Source organism: Psilocybe cubensis, chromosome 9 (genome assembly GCF_017499595.1).
Source record: "Psilocybe cubensis strain MGC-MH-2018 chromosome 9, whole genome shotgun sequence".
NCBI classification, from domain to species: domain Eukaryota; kingdom Fungi; phylum Basidiomycota; class Agaricomycetes; order Agaricales; family Agrocybaceae; genus Psilocybe; species Psilocybe cubensis.
The window spans coordinates 3,066,217-3,089,512 of record NC_063007.1 but is presented as its reverse complement, the minus strand read 5'-3'; the positions used below and the strand labels follow the sequence as shown (position 1 = coordinate 3,089,512).

Below are 23,296 nucleotides of genomic sequence, written 5' to 3'. Positions count from 1 at the left end.
TATGCCGCTCGGAGTCCATCTAGAATTCCATGTTGTCCTACAAATTTTCCACAATATCACCATTGTGCAGTTGGGCTACACGACGTCCTGAGTTTTACTTACGATCTCCGCTACAAGCAATCCATATCGCTTGTACAATTGCAAGTACCACAACACTCCTGATCAGCACGTATCATTGAAGTTGTTTCACTCGTCGTTGACGTCGATCAGAAATTGCTTGTGTGTCGATGTACACAATCAGGTGGTACATTTACCTTTTCAAATACTCCCTATATTGTTCCTCCATTACCTTCTTTGGCACCTCGCCACAATCATCATCACGGTCAACACCTGCCCCTACAGACCCGACTCCCCACTCCGCAATCTCTACAACTGCCACCGCCTCTTCCTCTTCAACCACTACACCACCCTGTCAAAAACAAACTGGTTCATCACTCAACACCCCCTCTATCGGCTTCACACACACACTTTGTGCGCGGCGTCTCCCTTCCAAGTCGCGCATCTATGATAATTCACATAAGAGCTATAGGGGGGCTAATCCGACCAGAAACTATGTTGACGCACATACTGACAGTATCTAATTCATTCATGCGATATCATTTCAAGAGCTCGCTCGAGAAAGAAGCATGGAAGGACTATCGAGGCGCATATCGTCGCTGTGACCCATCCTTGCGTGCACATCAGGAGTCAAGCGGAGTTTGAATGCTCTTGACAACAGCAAGGACAAACAATGCGAGCCTCACTGCTTTCCTTTCTTTTTTCCACTGCCATCTCCACTCAGCTCTACTCCAACCAAGACAACGATTTGAATGGAGGTGTTTATCTCTGTATTTGGGACATTTAGGCGTTGACTTGGACAAGGATTTCGCTGAGCGCTCTAATTTTTCTCTTCTTTGTTCCCGCATGGAACCACCACTACCCTCTCCCCTCCCTCTGCTATGGCTCGCACCATCGACTACTCCAGCCACTCGAAGTACTATGACTCGAAGGGAAGGTCAGCTGTGTGTATTTGAGAAATGCTGGGAACCTTGTGGCTTACGTAGCAGTATGACCTTGAGGAGGGGACAATGGATTCAGATGTCGATGAGGAGGAATTCGGTGAGTACTTTACATGCTCTCCATCGTTTTTACATGGAACCACAGAAACTACCACCACCCTTTCCTGTCTTTCTGCTGTCGCTTACACCCGGCACCATCATTTTCCTAGTCAGCACTGCACTGGCGCATGCGAAACATCGACGCCGCGGCAGCTACACCCAGTCAATAACTGACTCTTGACATACTGTGTGCAGCGCAGTTGTGCATAAAGCGTCAGTAAAGTGGAATGGCAGGTCTACGCTACGTCTCCCTTCATTCTCCGAATGCTCCTCGCATCTCTATCTGTTGAGACACGTCATCGACCACTTATCGACCACCCGGGGCCTGCATATTTGTAGGCGCATACACACAGTACCTTCGTCTTTTGGACCCCGCCACACGCTCTCGTTCCCCTCCTCCCATTCCCATGCTCCCGTCATCAAAGACCTGCAAAACTTACTTGCCCAGTGCTTAACAAAGCGAATCTTGCTTTGGAGACGTATTACAGACGACAACAGGGTAAACATTCGACGGAAATCGCTAATCTGAGACTAGGGTTGTTTGTCCTTGCCGTTCATATCGCAGAAACACATGTCGCGTGTGTACGGCTTTCTCTGCGGTCCTGTTGGGGAAAAGCCCCGCCCCCACCGTCTCTCTATTGTTGACGTGTACGCTGCGTGGCCAACCTGCAGCGCATTTTCCGGTGTCGGTGTCCTCCCACTTCTATATTGTAACGCTCGATGCTCGTCGAAGCAGGCTGCGAATGGTGAACCTGATATCTCACTCACCCCGAACGCGTGAATCACGTAGCGTAGCACACCTCAGTCATTTTCACTTATGTACGTCGAATTCTAACTGTAATGGTGCAAATTTCTGAGCAATACAATTATAGTGCAACACAAAACGGACGGCGTCTCTGCTTAGGATCAATGAGATTACCCGCAACAAATGTGGCTCTGGGAGAGTAGCGCTCAGGATCATTCGCGCTTCGCACACTGGCATCTTTGGAAGGCCACACGTAAACCATAGCCAAGTTGCAGACACCTGTCCGAGACCGCCTCAGCCTGTATAAGCTGGTCTCTCCCTCTCCGTACCTCGCAACCTACACTACTTCTCGCCAACAACTCCGGGGTCCGACCACCTCAATTTCATCGTGTCCCCGTCTCCTCAGCGAATAACCCACTGTTCACTCATGTTCCGGTTCCTTCCTATCCACATCCCTCACCCGTGCCGCCAAATCAAAATGGCCGTGACAGATTTTGTGCTCGCTGAAGGTAACTGCAACGCTAACGGGAGTGCCGATATCCATCTCCCTGACTCAGAGCGCACAATCGACTTTGTCAAGGTCAGTTTTAATTTCCATCCGCATTTTATTTGTGAAATAGATGTACGGATGATCAAATATAATGAATCTTGTGGGCCACTTTGAAAATTTCCATCAAATTGCGCATATATTCGACAAATTGTGACGCGTATATATATGATAGGGTTGTACCGTGTTTCCTGCATCCAGGTTAGTGTGCATATTATGAAAACTGCCATATCGTTGATTATGCAACTCCTGAAGTGATGATTGAGCATCTAGTGCCAGGTTTAGTAGAAGTATTATAACTATCGACGTACGTCGTGTGATTAAACTAAAGTTGACAAATGAAGGTCTTAAGGATATACCGGGCTCATCCAACCATGGGCAATAAAACAGAGAAACAATTGACAACAACGCACATCTGTACGTCGACTGTACCTACCCACTCAAACACCCAAGCACGCATAATGATCTAAACATCCCGTCAACCCACAACATCGCAGCCTGCGTATGGACAAACGGAAACCTCACCGCGAACAAAACAAATTATGTATCATGCCCAAATCCTCCTGATATTCTCCCATGTCACAAGTCAGCCTCATTTCCACCGTCTCCTTTACTCCCAGATGCTGTTGCAGTCATAGCGCGTCCCTCTTTGGTTCAGCTAACGTGCCATCACGTTCTAGTGCAAGGATATTTGGGATACGAAGTGCAACGGGATGTTTCTCAACATTTTGGATATGTGGCACGATATTATGTGTCAATATGGGTCGTTTTATTATGGATAATGGATGTATAGGTAAGCTACAAGTTGCAAATTGCGTCTTTGAGGGCTGAAATTTGCGATGAAAGTTGGAGGGTTACTGGAGTGTGTGATACGATATCCGAAGGATGAAAAATACCAGTGATTTGCCTAGAATTCGTTATCTCCTGGGATTCATAATGCATGAAGGTAAATACGGTACTATTGTGGTAGAGTATACGGATCTGAGTCCAGCTGAACGTTTGAGATAAACTCCAAATTCACAAAAATCGCTCAAACGCATTGATTATCCACCAATACCGCACAACAAACACCCAAAAACCTTAACAAATGTGTAAACTGTAATTAGAGAGTGAGTTACAGCGTCATTTATTGCCTACAATTCGTCTCACTCACCACAATCATTCCTAATCATCCCAGACATGAAATTTTTCCTCCTCCCCAACATCTCCATTCCACCAACTCCAAACTTTCACCTCTACATAGAGTCTGTCCGAACTAGTCTAAAATTTCTTTACTGTACCTATACATAGCGTCTGTAGCCTGAGCACACGAGATAGCAGCGACGCTGTTGCGGTCCAAAAAACTCAAAGAGGTCTGTTCATCCACTGTGAATGAATTTGCATATTCCGTGAAAATCAGAGTCTCCATTCGCATTCTCAGTGTTGTACGTCTCGAATCTCCGATCGCGATTTATGGGGTGTGCCGATGAGGTTGAGTTGATTGACTTGCGTACTAAGTAGAATTGGATGACATCAGGTTGAGATTAGTCGATTTCGAGTATGTATATCCATAATCTAATACGCATATAAGACTCAGTTGGCTGCGGTGGTGTATGTTTCATGGGACACTCATTATTTGATCGTGATGCAAAGTTCCCGTTCTCATCGTGTACTTATACATCTTTCGCACAACGGCAATCTTGTTCATAGTTAATCTATTCTTGTTGGAGGGAGATATAAAACGCGTCTCTGTCTCTGTGCATCTGTATGAGATTTTGTCTAGAATTTTTTTGTGAACTTTGTACGGCATGAGTGATTATGTGCTGTGCAATCTAGAAGTGCTCCACTTGAAATATTTAATTCGTCAACGCATGAATAATGGCACAAATGTACTTATTATGGGTTCATTGTCTGTGTTATCATTGACGTTCCTCTTTTTACCGCCCAACTGTCGAGGTTGATCAAAAAGACGTGAACACAAAGTGCCGAAAGGCCGTTCGCAGCAATATGTCCCACGGTCACTGAGCGTCGTGATTATCTCGGAGATATTAGCTCAATGAAAACCAAAGGGTTATCTGATCTCTTCTTATCATGCTCTGGGACGACTGTCGCCTTTATGTTATCCCACCTACATTATGACAGTGTTAAAAGATACTCAAACTTATCAAGATATTCAGTGTCTCCCAAGGTATTTGTATACTTTTTCATTTTCTCAGATACTAACTACTTTCTGGTGGCTAGCATCAAACCGAGGTACTCCCCCCTAGAGCCTCCTATGGCCCTTGTGTGGGCCTCATCACCTGGAAGGTGAAACCCCCTTCCTTCTTTCGGTGACGCTCACGCTTTTCTATCACCAGACGCCCCTCTGAGAACCCGTCAGCGAGACAGCGCGGTCGCGCTGGCTGCACCACCTGCGGCCTCACTGCGGGCTTCAGGGTCGCCGAAACCCTGCCTTCTCCCTCTTTGGTCTGCACAGGGTCCTGTAGAGACCCTGTCCTCGGGCGTTTGGCGGTAGAAGCGGATTTGCCTCTGCATCAGAAATGGAAGGGAGGAGATAGACTGTTAGACATTGAGAGGATTGGTAAAAGGTGCGTTTGTACATACCTATCTCGGTCTGACGTCGACAACCTTCGCTTCCTGGAGTGTCTGGAAGCGTTGGTGACTCGGCTAATTTTGCAAGACAAAGTCAGTTCTGCTGACGGGTTCATTTACTATGTGAAGGAAGGCTCTTACCTGTCACCACCCTTCTTCGTAGAGGGACGGTCAACCATCCTAAAAATTGGCAAAACATATATCAGTTCCACTCTCTGGATATGAGAAAAGAATGCACGTTATCATACCCTCCATCATGGTGTCCACGCCTAGCGAAAGGCTCGACGGGGTCAACCCCGGAGCTTCCTTCGCTGTTCAAATCCATCTGCATGGATCCTGTATGACATGACTTCTTTTCTCCGGCGCTGGAGTGAAAACTGTTGGCAAGATTGCCTGGGAGGTTATCGTGCCTCCCAGGCTGATAGTACGAAACAAGTTGCTGAGTTCTTGAAAGCATTGGGTGGTTCAATTCTCTCTGCGATTCACAAGGCGTCGTTGTATACGGTACCTGGGATGCTGTGACCTTTGTTTCAGCGATCTTCGGCATTAGAAAAATCTGAGAGAATAACTAACCACGAGATTTCAGAGCCCCCAAACTCCTATCATTGACGTGCCTCACACGAGTAATCGGCTCAGGCGTACTGCACCAAAATCCTGCATGAGCAATGTCGACGTATCGACTTTGCTGTGTAGCTTCTTGGTTATCTCCCAACAAAGATACTTTGGGCGTCAAATGATAATTTGAATGCCTGACCGCCAATATCAGTTTGAATTTACATTCTATTGCAAGTTCGGACGTACTCATTATCCTGGCCCCCATATGTATCCGCCCACTGATTACTGGTCGGTTGAGATTGGTATCCGCAGAATGACGCCTCAAAGGAGGTGGGTGGGTGGCTTGAATACCTGATGAAATCCCCAGAGATGTCGGTGGGTTGTATAAATGCTGTGCTATCGTCTGGCGCATATGCCGAATTCACATCTATAGAGGGGAACGTCGCTAGCGACGATCCGGAAAATACTACTCAGGAGTGTATTGTTAGCTTGAAGTTGCGAGCGTGGAGTACTTTGGTTCTTACAGTGAGCATTCTCAAAAGGTTGAGAATGATAAGAGGGAGTCGGGACCGTCGCAGGCTCCTGGCGAAGTCGAGGGTGTGATGAAGACTCTGCTGTCAGTTGAGCGCAGTGTTGCGGAGACAACTGAACAACTGAATTGTAAAATGATGTGCCAGTGTGTGAATTGGGGACTGATGCGGCGTATCCTTCGTTTGTTCCGGTATGCACATTTGACATCCAATTGAACCTTTCTGCTTAATTTACGGTCAGCGTCGAATTTCGAATGCAGATTATCCCGTATCTTACTACGCATATTGGCCATAATTGGAAAAGAAGAGGAAGAGGAAGTTGCGATATGCTCGACGGGCATATCGAAGTCGCTTGAAAATGAGGGCATGGTGTTTGGAGGGCTGCCGACGCTGACCGGAAGACCATCTGTCAGGGGATAGCCATCAGATAGTCGTTCGGTATTGTCTAAGCAGCAGTCGAAAAATCGATAAGAAATTCAACTTTATTAGAGGGGAGTGTACTCACCGACCCATAAGTCAGGGAATAAAAGATCATGGCCCAAAGAATAATCAAAAAAGCCATAATCGTACGTATTGCTGGAATCCATTTTTGTGTTGGATTTACTGGCTTGGGGTAGCGATGTAGATGTGGGAGGAGGGAGAGAATGGTTTATCACAAATCGAACAATGAAGGGGTATTTCTCATGTTTTCGGCCTTGTAAGGCTAGTGTACAATGAACTCTCCAACTCCTCGTGTGTAAAATGACTCACCTCTTTTAGGAAAAAAAAACAATCTTCCTGTGAATACACACACTCGGCGTGGTTCTATGCTTACAGCCGCATCATTTCCATGACGTGCCCAGAGAAATGACCCGTCATCCACCTCATGTTCTATTTCCACCACAGAAACTGTGATTGGTTAATATGACATTTCTCCCAGGACTATTTTTAATACATCACGGCAGGTTACATCGAGGTTGATGTTTCTGCCTCGCGTTCAACCTATTAGTTGGACCTTAAATCATTTATATGGAAGAAAGGTGAGAGGCGGACGGGACACCCTCCATACGCATGTGTTCATTAACAATAATGATTATGACGCAAAGAAACACTGGAAAAAGGATCGAAACAGCTTTAAACGACTTACTTTCCCTTCGCTTCCTAGTGTAGCCCAGAAGGTCCATCCATATACATGTGTTCATTAACAATATAAACTCAGTGCAGCTGGAATGATTTGGGAGAAAACTGCGGGTGCGTCAGGGTATAAGAGACATATAGCATCAGGTGTATCCGTGCCACCGTCGTAGGGTTATATTCTCATGAGTACTCGCTACCCAGTAGTTAACATATGCAAGCAACCGTTATTATTTAACCATAGCACACATGAACAGCCATCGATAACCCAACAATCTCTCCTTTCCCACTTGAGCGGCGTCAGGAGAGATGAGGAGCATTAAAGAACATATCCGGAGCTCGAAATATGCTGAGTCAGAAACGACTGGTGTAGGAGCCTAGTGAAAAGCGAACAAAGACAAGTCTTTTCAATCTCCTCTCGAAACCACTCTGATCGCGAGTTCTTCCTTTTCTCACGCTCTCGTCCCTTTGTGTTCAATCGTTCAGACTCCATGGGTACTCTTGGATTATTACTTTATCTGAGACTCGCATTCGCTAAAGGCCGATCTTGGGAGAAGAGTATTCGGTGACGTAGAATGGCATGGTTAGAGGTGCGTAAGTCAATATCTCATTTTCTGCACCCCATGATGATTCGACATTACTTTCTGCCGCTTGGTCCCCTTCGGCCTCCTTCCCTTCCTCTTTCTAATCAATGGACGACAACTCACATAGAGTGGGGCTTACAAATCTGTGACAGGTCTTCAACCGTCCGGAAGCGGTCAACGGACAACCGTCAGGAGTTAGATGCGGCGCGTGGAACACACTCTTGGTAAGTGTTTTGCTTTCAGTCCCCCTTGCACTATCAAATTCCGAGGCGGCTCACGCACAGGAATGATATCTCTCTTTTCAGGCCCTTCCCTTCATTATTACTGCCTACACCTCCCGTTGAACCATTCTCCGCATCATCAATACTGTTTTCACTCAACTAAATCGACCCCCTCCTCCAGGCCTCCAGACCTTTCAATTACCTTCCTGTCATCCTGGGTACAGCCTCCCTATTCAAAATCCTGGCCTTCAAGTAGGCCCTACAGCGCCGTTCTCGACCTTTCCTTGACGTTTATGCGCACCCACCTCTGCCCGATGTATCGTAAACTCGCACTCCAGAGGTATAAAACATAGGGAAAACTGACAGGAGACTGATGGTACATTGCGGAACGGTTAGAGGTGCGTAATTGCTACTGTATCTGCATCTCGGACTCCTAATGATTCGTTTTGTCACCAGATTCCTGCTCAGTCCTCACCTTCACCCACCGTCGGCTACCGCTCCGTCCCCATGAAACGATTTTGTAACATCCCACCGGCTGAACGCGAGCACGGAAACGAGTGTGAGGTATATAATCACCAAAATGACGGGGAGAATACACCCTCGGTAAGTTTACTCTATTGGATTGACCATGTCCTGTAATCTTCTCGTGCAAGAAAATGATTTCTCTCGAACTCTCCCCTCAGTATCACTTCCACCCGCTTCCCATTTTACTGGTGTACGCTTTAGCAATGAAGGGTTTCGGTACCTCTGATTCGCAGTGAGCCGCTCCAATTTTACATCACTATGCCCCCCAGAAATGCTCTCACACCCGCATATAATCACCCCACCCCTAGAGATGTTCGAAGACGAGTAGCGTATGACAAGTTGCGTGTCTGACAAACAAACAAACCCTTTCCTCTTTTTCATACAGGTACTACATATTCCCCACTGCATACCACTGATAAGTATCACGCACCATCCTCCTGCGCGAATCATCCAGAGAAATCACAGATGAAAGCGACGGGAGTTTATGCAGACGCCCTCTTCTGTGCTCGACCCCATCGTTCGGCTTCCCGGGCGGCGGTGCAATTGAACTGGATATCAGCTCCTTACGCTCTCGAGCTCCCAAATAGGGTGAGCGGGTCGGGGAAAGGTTAGCAGTCGGCTACGTCCTGCACGGTCGCATATGTACTCAATTTCATCCCACGCGTCTTAATTGAGTGTCACGATGATGGGGTTGGTAATGTCTTCTGGCGTTGACGGAGTGGTGGTTGCGTTTGGATATTCAATTTTTTAAAAGTGAGTACACTAGCTGGGTGTATTAGCTCTCAGTCTCTCTGGTTGCTTCCCCCGCCCCAGCGCCACCACCCCCGCATTCCCCGCGACTGCCACATCCTCACGTCCACCTCATCAGTTTTGTCAAGCCACTGCAAACTGCGCGCTAGCCAGTAAGTACCTCCTCATTCACATCGTTGGCTTCAGACTCCCGGTTAATCACAAGTGACGGGCGCTCTAACACGTGTCCCGTTTTCTGTGCGTAGGAAGCTGGTGACACCAGGTCACTCAATTCGCCTGCCGGCCTATCGTTCGGCCTCTTGATCTTGTATCATAATATTGTGAGTGCCGTGCTCTTTTTGGGTGGATTTCATTTTGCTACGACACCAACACGCCTTTCGTTTCACGCTTCTATGCAGCGAAACTGGTAGACTGTAACAATTAAATATATTTCAGATCACTGTGCACCGGACCCTCTTAATGGAAAGATGTGAAATATTGTCGCTGCTTCGCATCAACCAGCTGACCAACAAGATCATTTCCAAGTCACATACAGAACGCACACTCTTTGTCGTCTATTCATCACCACACATTGACAATGGGTATACGCCTCAGTAACCTCACTGTCCCAATGGCATACATCAACATCAACATGAATACCCGCATGAACATTACTGCCACACACATGTACGCGCGCTTGGGATTAAGCTGGCGAAAACAGTGTTTGAGGTGGTTTGAGGATGATAGTAGGTTCGTTGATCTTTTGGGTACATTATCCTCGTTAGTATCGTTGCGTCTCTGCCATGTGTTCTTGAGATGCGTTTCTGACTTGAAACTTGTATCTCGCTGCTTGATTTTTACTTTCCCTATCTCATCGCATCCTACTCGTGGCGATACATTTGTACATTAACGGACATCCAGTAGACTCAATATTTTTGAATGGCGAATGTATATATGACAGGTTGCGAGGGTTCAAATGTTGTAAGGAGGGTATCAATTCAGACGCATGTAATGGCTTGAAAGGTGAGGAAAGAACTCCACCTCAACACAGTCCATGGTACAACGTTCGCTACACCGAGATCTCAGACATAGTACACAACTTCCTTCACTTACGGAACACCGCCAATTTGATTTCATACAAGACGTCTGAGAGCCTCCGCTTGATATTGTCCGAATTCTCAAAATGCAAGCCGAAGACGAGCCAGTTAGGCTTGTTTACTCCCCCTGCGTAGACTGGATCCGAGTAAAGCACAAGGGGACTCGAAATTGGGTGGATGGTTCTCGATATGCGTGAACCAGAGGTAAATGAGGGTAAAAGAACGGTGAATCGGACAGGATCCATGCAAAATTTCCTTGAATTTCAATGAATTGGAAGCATTCCTAAAGGAAGAGGTTAATTTGCTACTCACGGATGCATACCCCCTCGTTCTTTTCTGTGCCTTTGATATACTGAAGTGTGCGCCAGCGCGGCGGGCAGGCGGTGGTAGTGATGTTGTTAAAAAGAACAAGACCGTCAATTTTTGACCTGCGAAAGCATTTTGAGAGACAGTTACAGACCATGACGTAGAGCACTTGCCAATATCGAGTTCTCCCTGTCAACTTTGCGACCAGACTCCTCAAATTGGTCCCCCTCTTTGCAGTTGGTAATGGCGGCGGACCGGACTGAGCGCATGTTCTAACACTATGTTGGAAGATTGATGAACCGTCTTCAGCTTCGATTATACTGGGTGCTCCGTGAATGTTATTGTGCAAGCAGTGGAGGAAGTGAGGACGGTGAATGAGGACGGGACGCAGGCATGCAAACTCGAATCATCAAAAGAGGACAAAATTCAGAGAGCGATTACACACCTTTAACCATTGCTTAATACACCACCAGATTACCATCCCACTCCTCCAATCTCTATCGAGTAATAGTGATGGTGTCCTATGACATTTAAAAGGATCAAGGACGGGTTGATCGAGATCTCGCAAGCAAGGGGAGTTCACGAATCATCACAATCCCCCAAGTCTTTTAAAGCGGAGATTAAATCGAGTTCTCTTTGCGCCCGTGCCCCGTCAAGGCGTCTCACTTCATGGATACCTCACTCCTGGAATACTTTCTCGGACTGTAAATCCACGAGCGCTGGTAAGCTCTGTGAGATAAACGCTCCCCCAAACATGTCCATTGTATGTGTGAAACCAATGTTGCTGTAGGTGGAATACATTTTATAACCGGCAAGCTGTAGTAACTTTGGTGTGTACGTCGCGAGGTCAGGACACCAATCAGCAACTAATTCGACGACATAAAATAGCAAGAAATAGTATATACCGCGCAATTCAAAGTGACAATGCATGTGTACTGTTTCCCAGTACATGTTTATCCGTTGACGTATACAGGGCAATAGTTGATGCACAACTCACTTTTAGCATACACATACTTACCATCTGACGGGGTTTTAGCACTCAATCTCAAAAAAAGAGATAATGATACAAACTTAATAAAATGTATTGTAACAAACCCGAAGCACGAAAATAAGGATACAGCAGTGAGCATAATTAAAAAGGAATATTATACAAACACTTGTCAAGACACGAATGCATTGTCACCTGTGTCCATGGACCTTGGTCACGTTGAGGACCCAATAGTCTCCCTTCTTCCCATCACGCTCAATTCGCCTGAATTGAGGCAGATGTGTGAGGTACCCACGAAGTGTTCCCTAAGTAAAACAATATGGTCAATATTAAATCATTTAAAAAATATCAATGTACTTACACGCCATTCAACATTAGGAGTCTGTGTATTTGCTAGCACATTCTCTGAGCAGCAGAGAATGAGCATTAGGGTGGTTACTTTGCTATTCCGAACCCATGGAGTCACAGCGACGGCCGACCTGGCCGATGTACCAACTCATTAGTTTTTGGACGAGACCTAAGGTGTGAAGTTGACATACTTTTGATGAGCGCTGTGGGCCTATTTTTTTTCGTGATGATTGTAGACAGAGCTCGATGGTACTCAGAAAGATGAGTAAGGGGAGAAGGAGGCAGCGGGTATGGATGTGGCGCCGAATGAGCGATAAGAGGCAGGGTAGTAACTACCATAGGGGTAGTGGGTATAATTATACCATGGCGTATGGATACTAGCCTGGCACAAGTTGGGAAAGTTAGTTGAGGTCTGATAAATAATACAATTGAGGGAACATTACCGCAGGACTCCTCCATTCTGAATGTGCAAATTCATTGCTGTTGTCTTTGTTTCGAAGTTGAGAGTCTCCAACTGGCCGCCGCCTTCACTTTGTTTCTTCCTGTCCTTCTTCCGATGAGTCCAGCCTCAGATCTTGAGAGCGCACACAGGTTTTGTTGTTGGAGTGGAATTGACTTGCGCTGTGATTAAGACTATCCGACTCGAATTCGAACTCGTGGTCAAAATTCACATAGCCGTCCATTTATTGGTACCACTGTTCGATCTGCTCCTCTGTTGCGTCCGAGTCTTGTGAATGTACAATCACAGGGTCACCTTGGCTCCGTGAAGAATCCGAACACTGCATTGGCTTCATCATTGTATGCGGTGTTTTGGATATGCAAAAAAATGGGAAAGCGCAGGAGAAATGATCAAATCAGAAAGGACAATGACGAGATGGACAAAAAGGACACAATGATTACCGAATCGTCAGATCACCATGTTCCCTGGTTGAACGACTAGACGATTCCCAACCACTCAAGGTCTGGGAGGAGGTGGTGTAGCTTTCCATGCTATCAAGCCAATCAATCATAGGTGGATATCGAGTTCGGGAAGGGGTGTGATGCGTCAAAGGAGGTGAAGAAATGGACTGTCAGTGATAAATTGAGCTGTGAACGTAGCAGCATATGCACCTCTACTTCCGCCAGAGTGTCTGTCTCGGTGTAGGAAGCTGTATGGATGAATCTCCTTATTATCTACATAGTGCTCCATCTCCTGATTTCGCGTTACTGAGGTGTAGCAATAGACAGATAAAATAAGATGTGTGATACAAGTGCAATGTCAGGCGTTCCAAACTAAGAGCGAGCATTATGCGTGTAGCATTAAACGGCGACGATGGGGTGCAGCTGGTGTAAAGTCACAGCCTGAAATCTTTATCAACAATCACTGATATTCTTTCTGCTTAGTGTACATGACAGTATCTCACTACAGGTATAAAACCTCCCTATTGTCCATGTGCCATACGATCCGAAGCTGCTATAGCTCCTTGAGTGTTTCTCTCACCACGCCCTTCAACCGAATTGTAGCCGGCTATGGATATATACGCTCGTACCGGCACGGAACCACGAGGCTCATACTGAGAATCCGTTTAGTATTCTCAGACAATTTTCTTCGGCCGATGCAATACTGTGCAATACTCATATGTACAAAGAAAGTGTTCACAAGAGGAGTTGAGGTCGAAGATGCTAGAGGCCATAGACCGTGGGAAACCTCATGGGCCTTAGCCTGCCGATGCTACCGTTAAACGCATGGTATCCTTGTATCGAACTCTAAATCCCATCAACAAATTTTTCGGTATTGTCGTTTTAAATGTGTGCGCATACGTACTACCTTGGTTTTGTGGGGCGGCCTGATGAATGACACAATCTGTCAATCTGTGAATGTGGCAGATGAATTAAAAACACTTATTTATAATAAACTATTGGTGTACAATGGACTATTGGACTCTAATGTGGACGACAAGGACAATTTTGAGGAAGATATGGTTAGAGAAACAGAGCTATCGAGAGATGACGGTACAGATAGCCGTTTTGACATGGTGAACAAAATCCTGGTACGGCCTGTAAACGTTACTCGGGGCATAATGTATGTTTGTTACAGGAAATTTAATGACCGGCAGCTTCAATAATAGAAAGGCTGACACCGTATGTCTTGTCGATATACTCTGTGGGATTGGTAATCTGGATATGTCAAAAGTGTCAAAGCGTGCTTCCTTGTCGCTTGTGGTTATACGGCTTGCAGTGTCTGAAACCTTGACATTGACTTACCTAAATTTTGTAATCATTTCACTGACTGTTCATTTACAACCTCTGGTAAGCTCTGTAGAGTGAACGCGCCCCCAAACATGTCCATTGTATGTTTGATAATGAAATTAAAATGGATAGCGAACATCATAGGTAGTACAGCTTTCCGCAAGTCCTTGATTGTATAGAAATACTACAAAATATTAAGATAACGAGGTTTGACGAGAGCAATAAATAATAAAAAAAACAGGGACATTGTGCAAGTTTTAATCGACAAAAGCAAATGCATCCTCACTTGTTACGGTTACAGATCTTCGTCACATTCAGTACCCAGTAATCCCCCTTATTCCCTTCACGTTCTATTCGCCTGAATTGAGGCAAATGTGAGAGGTATCCACAAAGTGTTCGCTAAGTAATACAATATCATCAATATTAAAGCACTCGAAATACAATAATTTACTTACCCGCCATCCATGATTAGACGGTGTACTTTTAAGTGCTGGATACTTGTCAACCAGGAGTTTCTGAATTTCCTTTACTGTTGCCCTAGTATTCTCAGAGCAGCAGAGAACCAGCATTAGGGCGTTTACTTTGCCATACGGAACCCATGGAGTCACAGCCGTGGGCCACGCATCTTTAATTGCAACGTCGGGGGGTATGTTGAGAATGTCACGAATGACGTTCTCCGTGTACTCACGCGACGGCAATGAATCTTCTTCTTCACGGCTTAGCCGCCCAGTCCCGCCTGAAACGCGCTTTGTAACGCATTTTGAAGGTGTCCGTTTACGACGGCCAACCTGGCCAATGTACCAACTTGTTAGTTCTTGCAAAAGACCTAAGATGTAAAGCTCACATACCTTTGACAATTGGTGTGTGCCTTGCTTTGCTTTTGAATTTTCTAGGCTGGATTCAGGAGGTACAAATAAAGATGACGAAGTGGCAAATTGGACCGAGGGTATAAATGTGGCGCCGAATGAGCGATATGAGGCATGGTAGTAGCTATCGTACGGGTAGTGGGTATAATTATGCCATGGCGTATGGATAGTTGGCTGGCACAAGTTGGGAAAGTCAGTTGATGTCTGATAAATAATAAAATTAAGGGAACACTACCATGGGACTCCTCCATTCTGAATGCGCAAGTACATTGTTCATGTCTTTGCTGCGAAGTTGAGAATCCACAACTGGCCGCCTCCTCCCCTCTATTTCTTCTAGTCCTTCTTCCGATGAGTCAGAACTCAGATCTTGAGAATGCACACAGGCTGTGATGGTTGAGTGGGATGGACCAGCGCTGTCATTAAGACTGCCCGACTCGGACTCGGACTCGTCGTCAAAATTTACGTATCCCACCATTTCCTTATACCATGTCTCGGTCTGATCCACCGCTGCGTCTGAGTCTGGTGAATACTTATTTGCGGGGCCACCTTCTCTCCTGGAAGTCTGTGAGTACTGCATTGGCGTTGTCAGTGTATGTGGTGTTTTGGATATGAAAAAAACGGGGAATTGCAGAAGAAATGATCAAATCAGGGAGGGAGATAGAGAGAGGGATAGAACGGACACGATGCGCGCTATGGCTGTCCGTTTGCACATTTAATACCAATAATTAAACTTTTTGTCCCATACATATAGAGAACAGTTTTATACAATCCCCACTATATATATTAATGTCCCACTCATAGAGAGCTAGTTTCCGAGCATAGAGGAAATCATCCCGATAATTGTATTTACAGAATCTTCAACTTTAATGAATGGTACATACATATATACATCTCACCCCTATATATGACATCCCGTACCATACTTTGTAATCCCCTCCCCATATATCTAACATTTTTTCCAAAGACATAGAGTTGTCAAGATGACTACCCTGCGTGCCGGCACTGCCGAATCCGTGTGGGAATTATATTTGTACCCCGCTTTGGGGTGGATAGCTACTCCTGAAGCAGCTAGGGGAATACTTTAAGTTCAGATATGCATTAAAAATTTCGAGTTTGATGATGAAACACAAAACCTGTGCGTATAGCTGACCCTGAGTAGATTGACCACCTATAACCTCAACTTCAGGTGTATTTAACCTTAACCAAACTTAACATATCTGCTACTGGCTGTTATCACAGCGCTTGGCTCAGAAAAAACACTCAATAATGCTGTATTTAGCTTACATTATAGCATTCACAATCGGTTAGTATTTGAAACTGTGTCAGTGCTTACTCTGCCTGTGTCAAGGTGAAAAAACAGCAATGTGCTGTGATTCGTCTGGCTGATTGCCGAGATATGCCGAATTCGCACGAAGGCAAGCTTGCCACGGCAGGAACGAATGCCGAAAATCACCTGTATTTCTTCGGGACGACGACAGGTAAAATCTAAGATTGCCGGAACCAGTAGATATATGTGGGGGAGCAAAAAATGTATGAAACGGCATGGGTTTCCTATGTAAGGGATTCTAATATATATATATGTGGGCTCCAAAACTATATGTATGGTACTCAAAGTTGTACCTAAGGTTGCAATATACAAATGTGTGGATATGAGATCTTTATGATTGGAAGCCTTTTCTCTATCTTCGGACACCATAAGATATAGTTATTGGAAGACTTAGTCCAAGACTTCTAAATATGGGACAAAAAGTTTAATGATTGGTATTAAATGTGCAAACGGACAGCCATAGCGCGCCCTTAATTTTCCAGAGCCGCTGGTTGTATAAGATGCATCGGACTATCAAATAGTTTCCCATCAAAGTAATACGTGACCCATCGAACATGCAGCCTAAACGTTATCATGTTAATCGTGGAAGCTCATTGTTCTCTGCCTAAAATTCTCACAAAGATACTGACTAACTCCCAGTCAGCATCCAGATTAATGGTCACCAAAATGCACAATAGTTATAGAGTATTAGACGACTAATCTTGTTATGGGAATTAAATGAGTCGTGTGGCGACTTGGAGCGACTTTGGGACATCCGCGGGGAGGTTGACACAATCATCAGATAGCTGAATGACATATCCTAAGGCATCATGAAAAAAGGAACGCCTCTGAAAACCAAGCTTCTAAGCGTGTGTATTCTAGTTCAGAATACGTACAGCTATCAATCTATCCAGGGCGGTAGTTGACCCACAAATCATTTCTAGAACACGCGGCATGTGATGTAAGTCGACTGTTTTATTTAGATATCGTATATTGTTTACGAGACATCTTTCGTTATATCGATTATAACAGCCCCTCTGTGAGAGGTAGTTTCAACTTAAACTGCAATACCTAATTGTAAACCTACTTGTAATTAAGCGCCCATGCACAAGTAGTTCGAGCTGAAGAAATTCGCTAATTCCTCGACAACAAGTCACCGGGAAATACCGCCGCCGTATATCCAATAAATTAGGATTGGCTACACGCTGCTACATGCCTCCTGATCTTCGTCCATCTCAAATAGGCAGGTCCAGTCAGTCGGCTTCCGTCTAATGGAGCCGCTAGTTCTGTCCCTGCGCACAGACCACTGCCAATGGGAAACTTCTTCGTGGTTGAGGGCATGTGCAGGGTTCCTTCTCCAAATTCACCAATAGTATTGCATTCCGGAGCGCTCCATTCATGCGCTGGCAAAGCATGCGAGCTGGAAAAATGTCCGTTGAGCTGAGATTCCGGACAATAAAAGTATAATGACTTCTTTTTTCACCAGTCCTTTTTGAAGTACCTGTACATCGGGTCTTATCTAAACGCTCTGCAACCGTACAGCTCGTTTCACGGATCTTCATTGACACAGAGACATTGAGGACATGCAAGGTTCTCGGAGAACATGGCCGCGACACCTCGAGGAGTGGCCGTCATGATACTTCGGATTTTCGCGGATTGATGACGGGTTGGCTACTTATCGATTATCTCTCTAAGGTTGCTGTGAAATAATGACAGTGAGTTTTAGAAATAAATGTACATGTTATACAGACTGTTTTTGTTACCTTTAGATGGGTCATCAACAGCGTACTCAGGCTGTCTTCCAGCTTCTCGGTGGAGCCACCCAACAAGCCTAGGAGACCAGAAATCAGAAGGCTATGTTCTCAAAGGAGTTGTGGGTATGCCTCGACTCCCGATGACGTGGGAAATTACTCACAGTAATTAGCATCGGACCCAAATCTCACGTTATCGAGTCATCCGGAAACCTTAACCCAACCTATAGCTATCCTTGACATGATTGCTGACTCCTTGGGTATAGTGAGCTCCAAAGCGTTGCAAGCTCTTTGGCAGGCCTAGGATGATGAGCGGTCTTTCCCGGGTCGGAGATTAAAATAAATGATCAGCGAGTGGCGATCAGTGATCGTTGATCGTTGACTGCCGATTTTCTGGCTACTATCTTCACGACCGGTTTTGTAGGACTCTTGCCAATCTTGAAACTCAGTCTACTGGTCTTTTGACGTTTGTGCGCGAACGATTTGCCGGACGGATGGGGTGTAATGTGGGGGAAATCCTTGGTGCTTGAGGACATAGACTTAGCTATTTCGATGGAACATCTCGAATGGAGTGTTTTCTGGAGTAAACAAACCCATGAGTGTCGAGAGCTTAGGAAAATGCCATGGAATGGCTCTACTATTAAGGGAATCATGTGATGTGTAGGGACGACGCGTCCGAGTCGCAGCACGTCACAACGTTGGCATCAACTGATAGTGATACGGGGACCGACACGGGAAAGACAGAGATTACATGTACAAGCTGATAAGACCTGATAAGATCATACAGATTGCCCACGGATGTGCACACAACAACGTAACCGCACACACTGCTGGCGACGACTACTGTAAGTTAAACAAACAGCCATTGTTTTACATGTTTTATGTATGTTCAGCTGTAAGTTCGACATACATCATGACTTACACTCAAATAATTTCCATAAAAGGCGATTATTTGAGTGTAAGTAGACTGTATGTTGAACTTACAGCTGAACTTACATAAAACATGTAAAACAATGGCTGTTTGTTCAACTTACAGCAGTCATCGCCCGCAGTGACAGAATTCAACGTCGTTATCAGATGCCGAAGATATTCTCAGGCTTTTTGACAGTGGGACAAATCTGTACGTCTGTGGATGATGATGGTTCGAGTCAGGGCACACTCCTTCGACACAAACCACCCTGTAGTAAGTGCATTACAATCTACAATCATGATAGACAGCAATATGACATATGTGATCAAACAAGATGACCTCATTGCTTGAAATGAGGTTGACTGGAGGTCTTCAGTACGGAAATATGCATTAATTCAGGGCTGTAAAATCGGAGCGCAGTTGCTAATGCACCCTCTGATGTCCTATGCTCCGGTTAAAGAAGAGTTCTGCATGGGAAATGATAATCAAATCTCGGGTCGAATTTACACGTTGTAAGCGTTAGTCCAATTCTCCGGATTAAGAACTAGAGCCTGGGATTTTGCATGCACACATTAGAATGTCACTGTTCTCTGGCAACAGATTATTCCTCCCCACTTCCACCATTGCCCATCCACTCAACATTCCAATAATGCATCCCCTCGATTTTTCTGATTTGCAAAACTACATACAATATATTCCGTACAACACCAACCCAGGCGCCTTGTGCGAGGAGTCAAATACAAATGGCGACCCGGCCCCTTTGGAAGCCGCAGATACCCCTTTGACTGGGTCACCTAGCATTCATCATCAACCCTCCAGGCTCCGTTTAGACCCAGAGGTGCTGGCTAGCATCAAACGGCTTATTGAAGAGGTGGAAGAAGAAATGGGTGTAAACTATCTCGACTTGGTTAAGGTGCCAGAGGCGAGTGGCGCAGGCATCTACAATGGCTGGACATCAACCTCCCAGTCTGTCCCCGAGGATTTGTATGATGCTCATACTATATGTGATGCACCGTCATTGTATAACAGGACTGAATATGCGGTACCGCCCCCAGCGGCAGTACCTACACACATGAGCTCCTTACCGGAGCTAATCAACTCTCGGGATGCAACTTTGTTACGCAGTCGGCATGATGTTAAACCGTCAGTCCTAAATTCCCATATGTGATATCGCAATTGACAACAACTTTCTCATTCAGGACATCATCACCTTTAATGCCTGCAATGGGACAGCCAGGTCCGTCTCGTTGGCACCAAGAGCAATTCGACCCGTCGTCGATTGACTGGAGTGTGTGGCAGGAGCACGATATGGCGGGTGCGTTTCATGGTGAATCATATTTTCAATATGATTACTTATCGGTTCGTCCGCATATAGCACCACCTGCAAATTGTGGGGATTCAGAAAGCAAGGGCCTTCCTGCCCACAATGCAGTACTCGATGTCGTCAACAGTACTTCTTATCATACGGATAACGGGACGAGTACGTTTGTTCAGTTATTAACATAATCACTATTATCAATCTCATCATTCACAGACCTCCCGCTTGACCACGATACGGCGCTCGTCCTCAACGCGAATGGTGATGAAATGTGAGTCTTACCAGTATATTCACTACAATTTAGACTGAGAAAGAGCTTCACTTTCAGATCATCATCTCCGACTCCCTACGGGAGGACCGCTGATGCCGCCCAGTATCAGGGCATGTTTTCCGACCATGCTCAGCCATGGTTTCAGGCGGGTGAGGGTTCCAACACCCATCATTCATCAACGTCTTTCTCCTCAGAAAGAGAGAAGAAAGAAACTATCACAACGGGATCGATCAAGAATGGACGCGAAGAACTTCGCTCCAGGCTCACAAATGAGCCTGTAGAGCGTCAAGACATCAACGAAGCCCAAACAAATGATGGAGGGTATGAAATTTCTTCCTCCTCTCTTCCGAGTAGACACTGACATTGTTCTTTCTTCAATATCAGGTGCGGGGAGGGTGCAGAAGTAGGGCATGGCCAAACAATTGGGAGGTTTGTTGATCAGTAATGAGTTAGAGACTAAGGACTCACAAGGGGAAAAAATGCTTTTAGGGACGAGATCGCGTCTCGAAAGAGGCGACGCGAGGACACGGACTCGGAGATCGAGTCCGCTGGAGGCCCCCGGCAGCCCAGAAAACCCAAGGTGCAGGAGTCCCGGGAGTCAGTGCCAGGAAACATTAACACAGAGGTACAGGGCTCCCGGGGGAAGCCCAGAAACTTGAACCCGAGGGCGCCAGCAATGATGAGGTCGTACGCACACGCCTTGACCCCGCTGACGACGCCTGAGGCAAAGGAAGGGGGGTTCATTGCACTCGTCACTGCAGGGACAAAGGAAGCTAGCACAGTGTTTGGTGGTGACCAAACGCCCGTCGACATGGACAGCATGACAATGGTGTAAGTGCTTTCTGATTCCACATTGCTCGGATAAGATAGTGACTTACGTGCCGTAATTCCCAAAGAACCGGTTTCCCCGATGCAACCAAAAAGAAAGGCTCGAGAGGCCGTAAAAAGTTGAAGGCCAGTCAATGATGGGGTAGCGGAGGATACCACTGTGTATGGTAGTCAGTAGGCTGTAGAGGACGTCGTCGACGGTGGTGGAAATGAATTTTTTTAATCTTATCAGTCTTCCTCATCGATAGGCCGGTTTGATTTCTCACGGTAAATTTCGGCATTCGACTTCACAGCTCTTTGTGAAGTCTAGAAAATATTTAAGTAACTCTCATTCCCTGGGTGATTATTGTGGTGCGGTATGCACCGGGAATCACCCCTATATGCATTTCCAAAGTGAGTGGATTTGAGGCCCAAAAATTAGGATTTCATTGTCCACTTCTCGGGGATTTGAGGGCACTACAGGGCAGTTTAAGCACAAAATCGGTCGCATATTTCACTAGTATATAGGTGATGAAAATTTTGATTAGTTAATTTGTACATCCAACGAGTTTATGGCTGTGCAAAGAGTTAGACATCCAGAGATTAGGACATTGGAAGATTCATGTATCTTTAACATTCCTAACAAAAGTCTCGATAACTCCGCGAGATTTTGAGTCTCCAAAATCGTATGTACTTGTTGCGGGACAATTGGCTCAGGAGAAAAATTATGATTTCCTTCTGGTCTAGTCAATGGGAACGAACACAAATGGAACACAAATCCGCCATTGTACCGATATGGCAGATATTTGATATGCGGAACACGTTATAAGAACATGAATCAACATACATGCATAGAGGTGAGCTTCAATAACTCAGCGCCAGCACTGGCCCAGTTTTCATTCACCATTCTCATTATGTGCACAAGTATCGTTTAAATCTACACCGACACCTCGATATCCTAATTCCTACCTACAATTCAATTTTGAAAATGTTTTTGATCCACATTTTTACACACTCCCAAGCTCCGTCTCCAGTACTTCTCTCTCTTCAACCCGACGAAAACGTAGCGAGTCAATATCTGCACACGTACAGGTATCATATATCAAACCCCACAAGTGTCAAGCATGTTTTTCCCTCCTTCAACAACATCACACTGAATGACAACCCTATAGCTCCCTCTCTCATCCGAATCGCGTCCTGTATCCGAATTGAATTAAATAATCATGCAAAGGTCGTTCATTATTAAATACGTAGAGATCAATAGAACAAGAAACAAGAAAAAAAGAAGAAAAAAAAAGGACATAGACGTAAGACATGGACGGACAGACGGATATACGACGACTCGGGAAAAGAAAATGCAACTGAGCTACAAGAAAAGGGTTTAAACGAGGTATGTATGGATGTATGTATCGGATGTGTGTGTGTGTATGGATTGGATATGGAAAAATAAACGAGTGTATAGCCGACAACGGACGTGGCTTTGGGATTATACGACGGGGAAGGCAGACGGTCTGAACAACGGCAAAAAAAAATCGAAACAGCCGACGACGCCGCGAAAACAAGCCAAAACGATGAGCAAAGAAAAGAAAAGAAAAGAAAAAATAAGTGTAGTGTATCAAACAATCCTCCGACCGCGCCTCTAGAACATCAACAACCCAAACCATCACAGGGAATCATCAAGAAAAAGAACACAATAATAAAAAATGATCATAGAACACGAAATAGGCGAGGCGAAGACGAAAGTTGAAGGCAAATGGCCTGAAAGCCAGTTTTTGAGTGTCATCAAGCCAAATGGGGTGGGATGGCTCAACGGGACACTTTGGTTATGGTTGTAATCTTGTCGGTAATCGGCCAGTTTTTTGAGTGTCGGAATCGGTTATCA

At 45.5% G+C, this 23,296-nt stretch overlaps 3 protein-coding genes across 3 annotated transcripts; 1 reads left to right on the top strand and 2 right to left on the bottom strand.

Moving 5' to 3' along the window:
• Positions 1-4,641: 4,641 nt before the first annotated feature.
• Positions 4,642-5,139, bottom strand: JR316_0010346 (uncharacterized protein; the record flags this gene model as incomplete). Its single annotated transcript, XM_047896014.1, has 3 exons — positions 4,642-4,897; positions 4,973-5,035; positions 5,102-5,139. The coding sequence occupies 3 exons, from the start codon at positions 5,137-5,139 to the stop codon at positions 4,642-4,644; spliced, it is 357 nt and encodes a 118-aa protein (XP_047745733.1).
• A 9,074-nt stretch (positions 5,140-14,213) lies between these two features.
• Positions 14,214-15,628, bottom strand: JR316_0010345 (uncharacterized protein; the record flags this gene model as incomplete). The annotated part of the gene is made up of 5 exons (XM_047896013.1): positions 14,214-14,369; positions 14,498-14,584; positions 14,641-14,973; positions 15,034-15,255; positions 15,320-15,628. The coding sequence occupies 5 exons, from the start codon at positions 15,626-15,628 to the stop codon at positions 14,214-14,216; spliced, it is 1,107 nt and encodes a 368-aa protein (XP_047745732.1).
• Positions 15,629-19,667: 4,039 nt separating this feature from the next.
• On the top strand, positions 19,668-21,442 carry JR316_0010344 (uncharacterized protein; the record flags this gene model as incomplete). The annotated part of the gene is made up of 7 exons (XM_047896012.1): positions 19,668-20,161; positions 20,218-20,333; positions 20,394-20,498; positions 20,553-20,607; positions 20,641-20,928; positions 20,992-21,036; positions 21,097-21,442. 7 exons carry the CDS (start codon positions 19,668-19,670, stop codon positions 21,440-21,442), a joined length of 1,449 nt encoding a protein of 482 aa, XP_047745731.1.
• Positions 21,443-23,296: the final 1,854 nt, after the last annotated feature.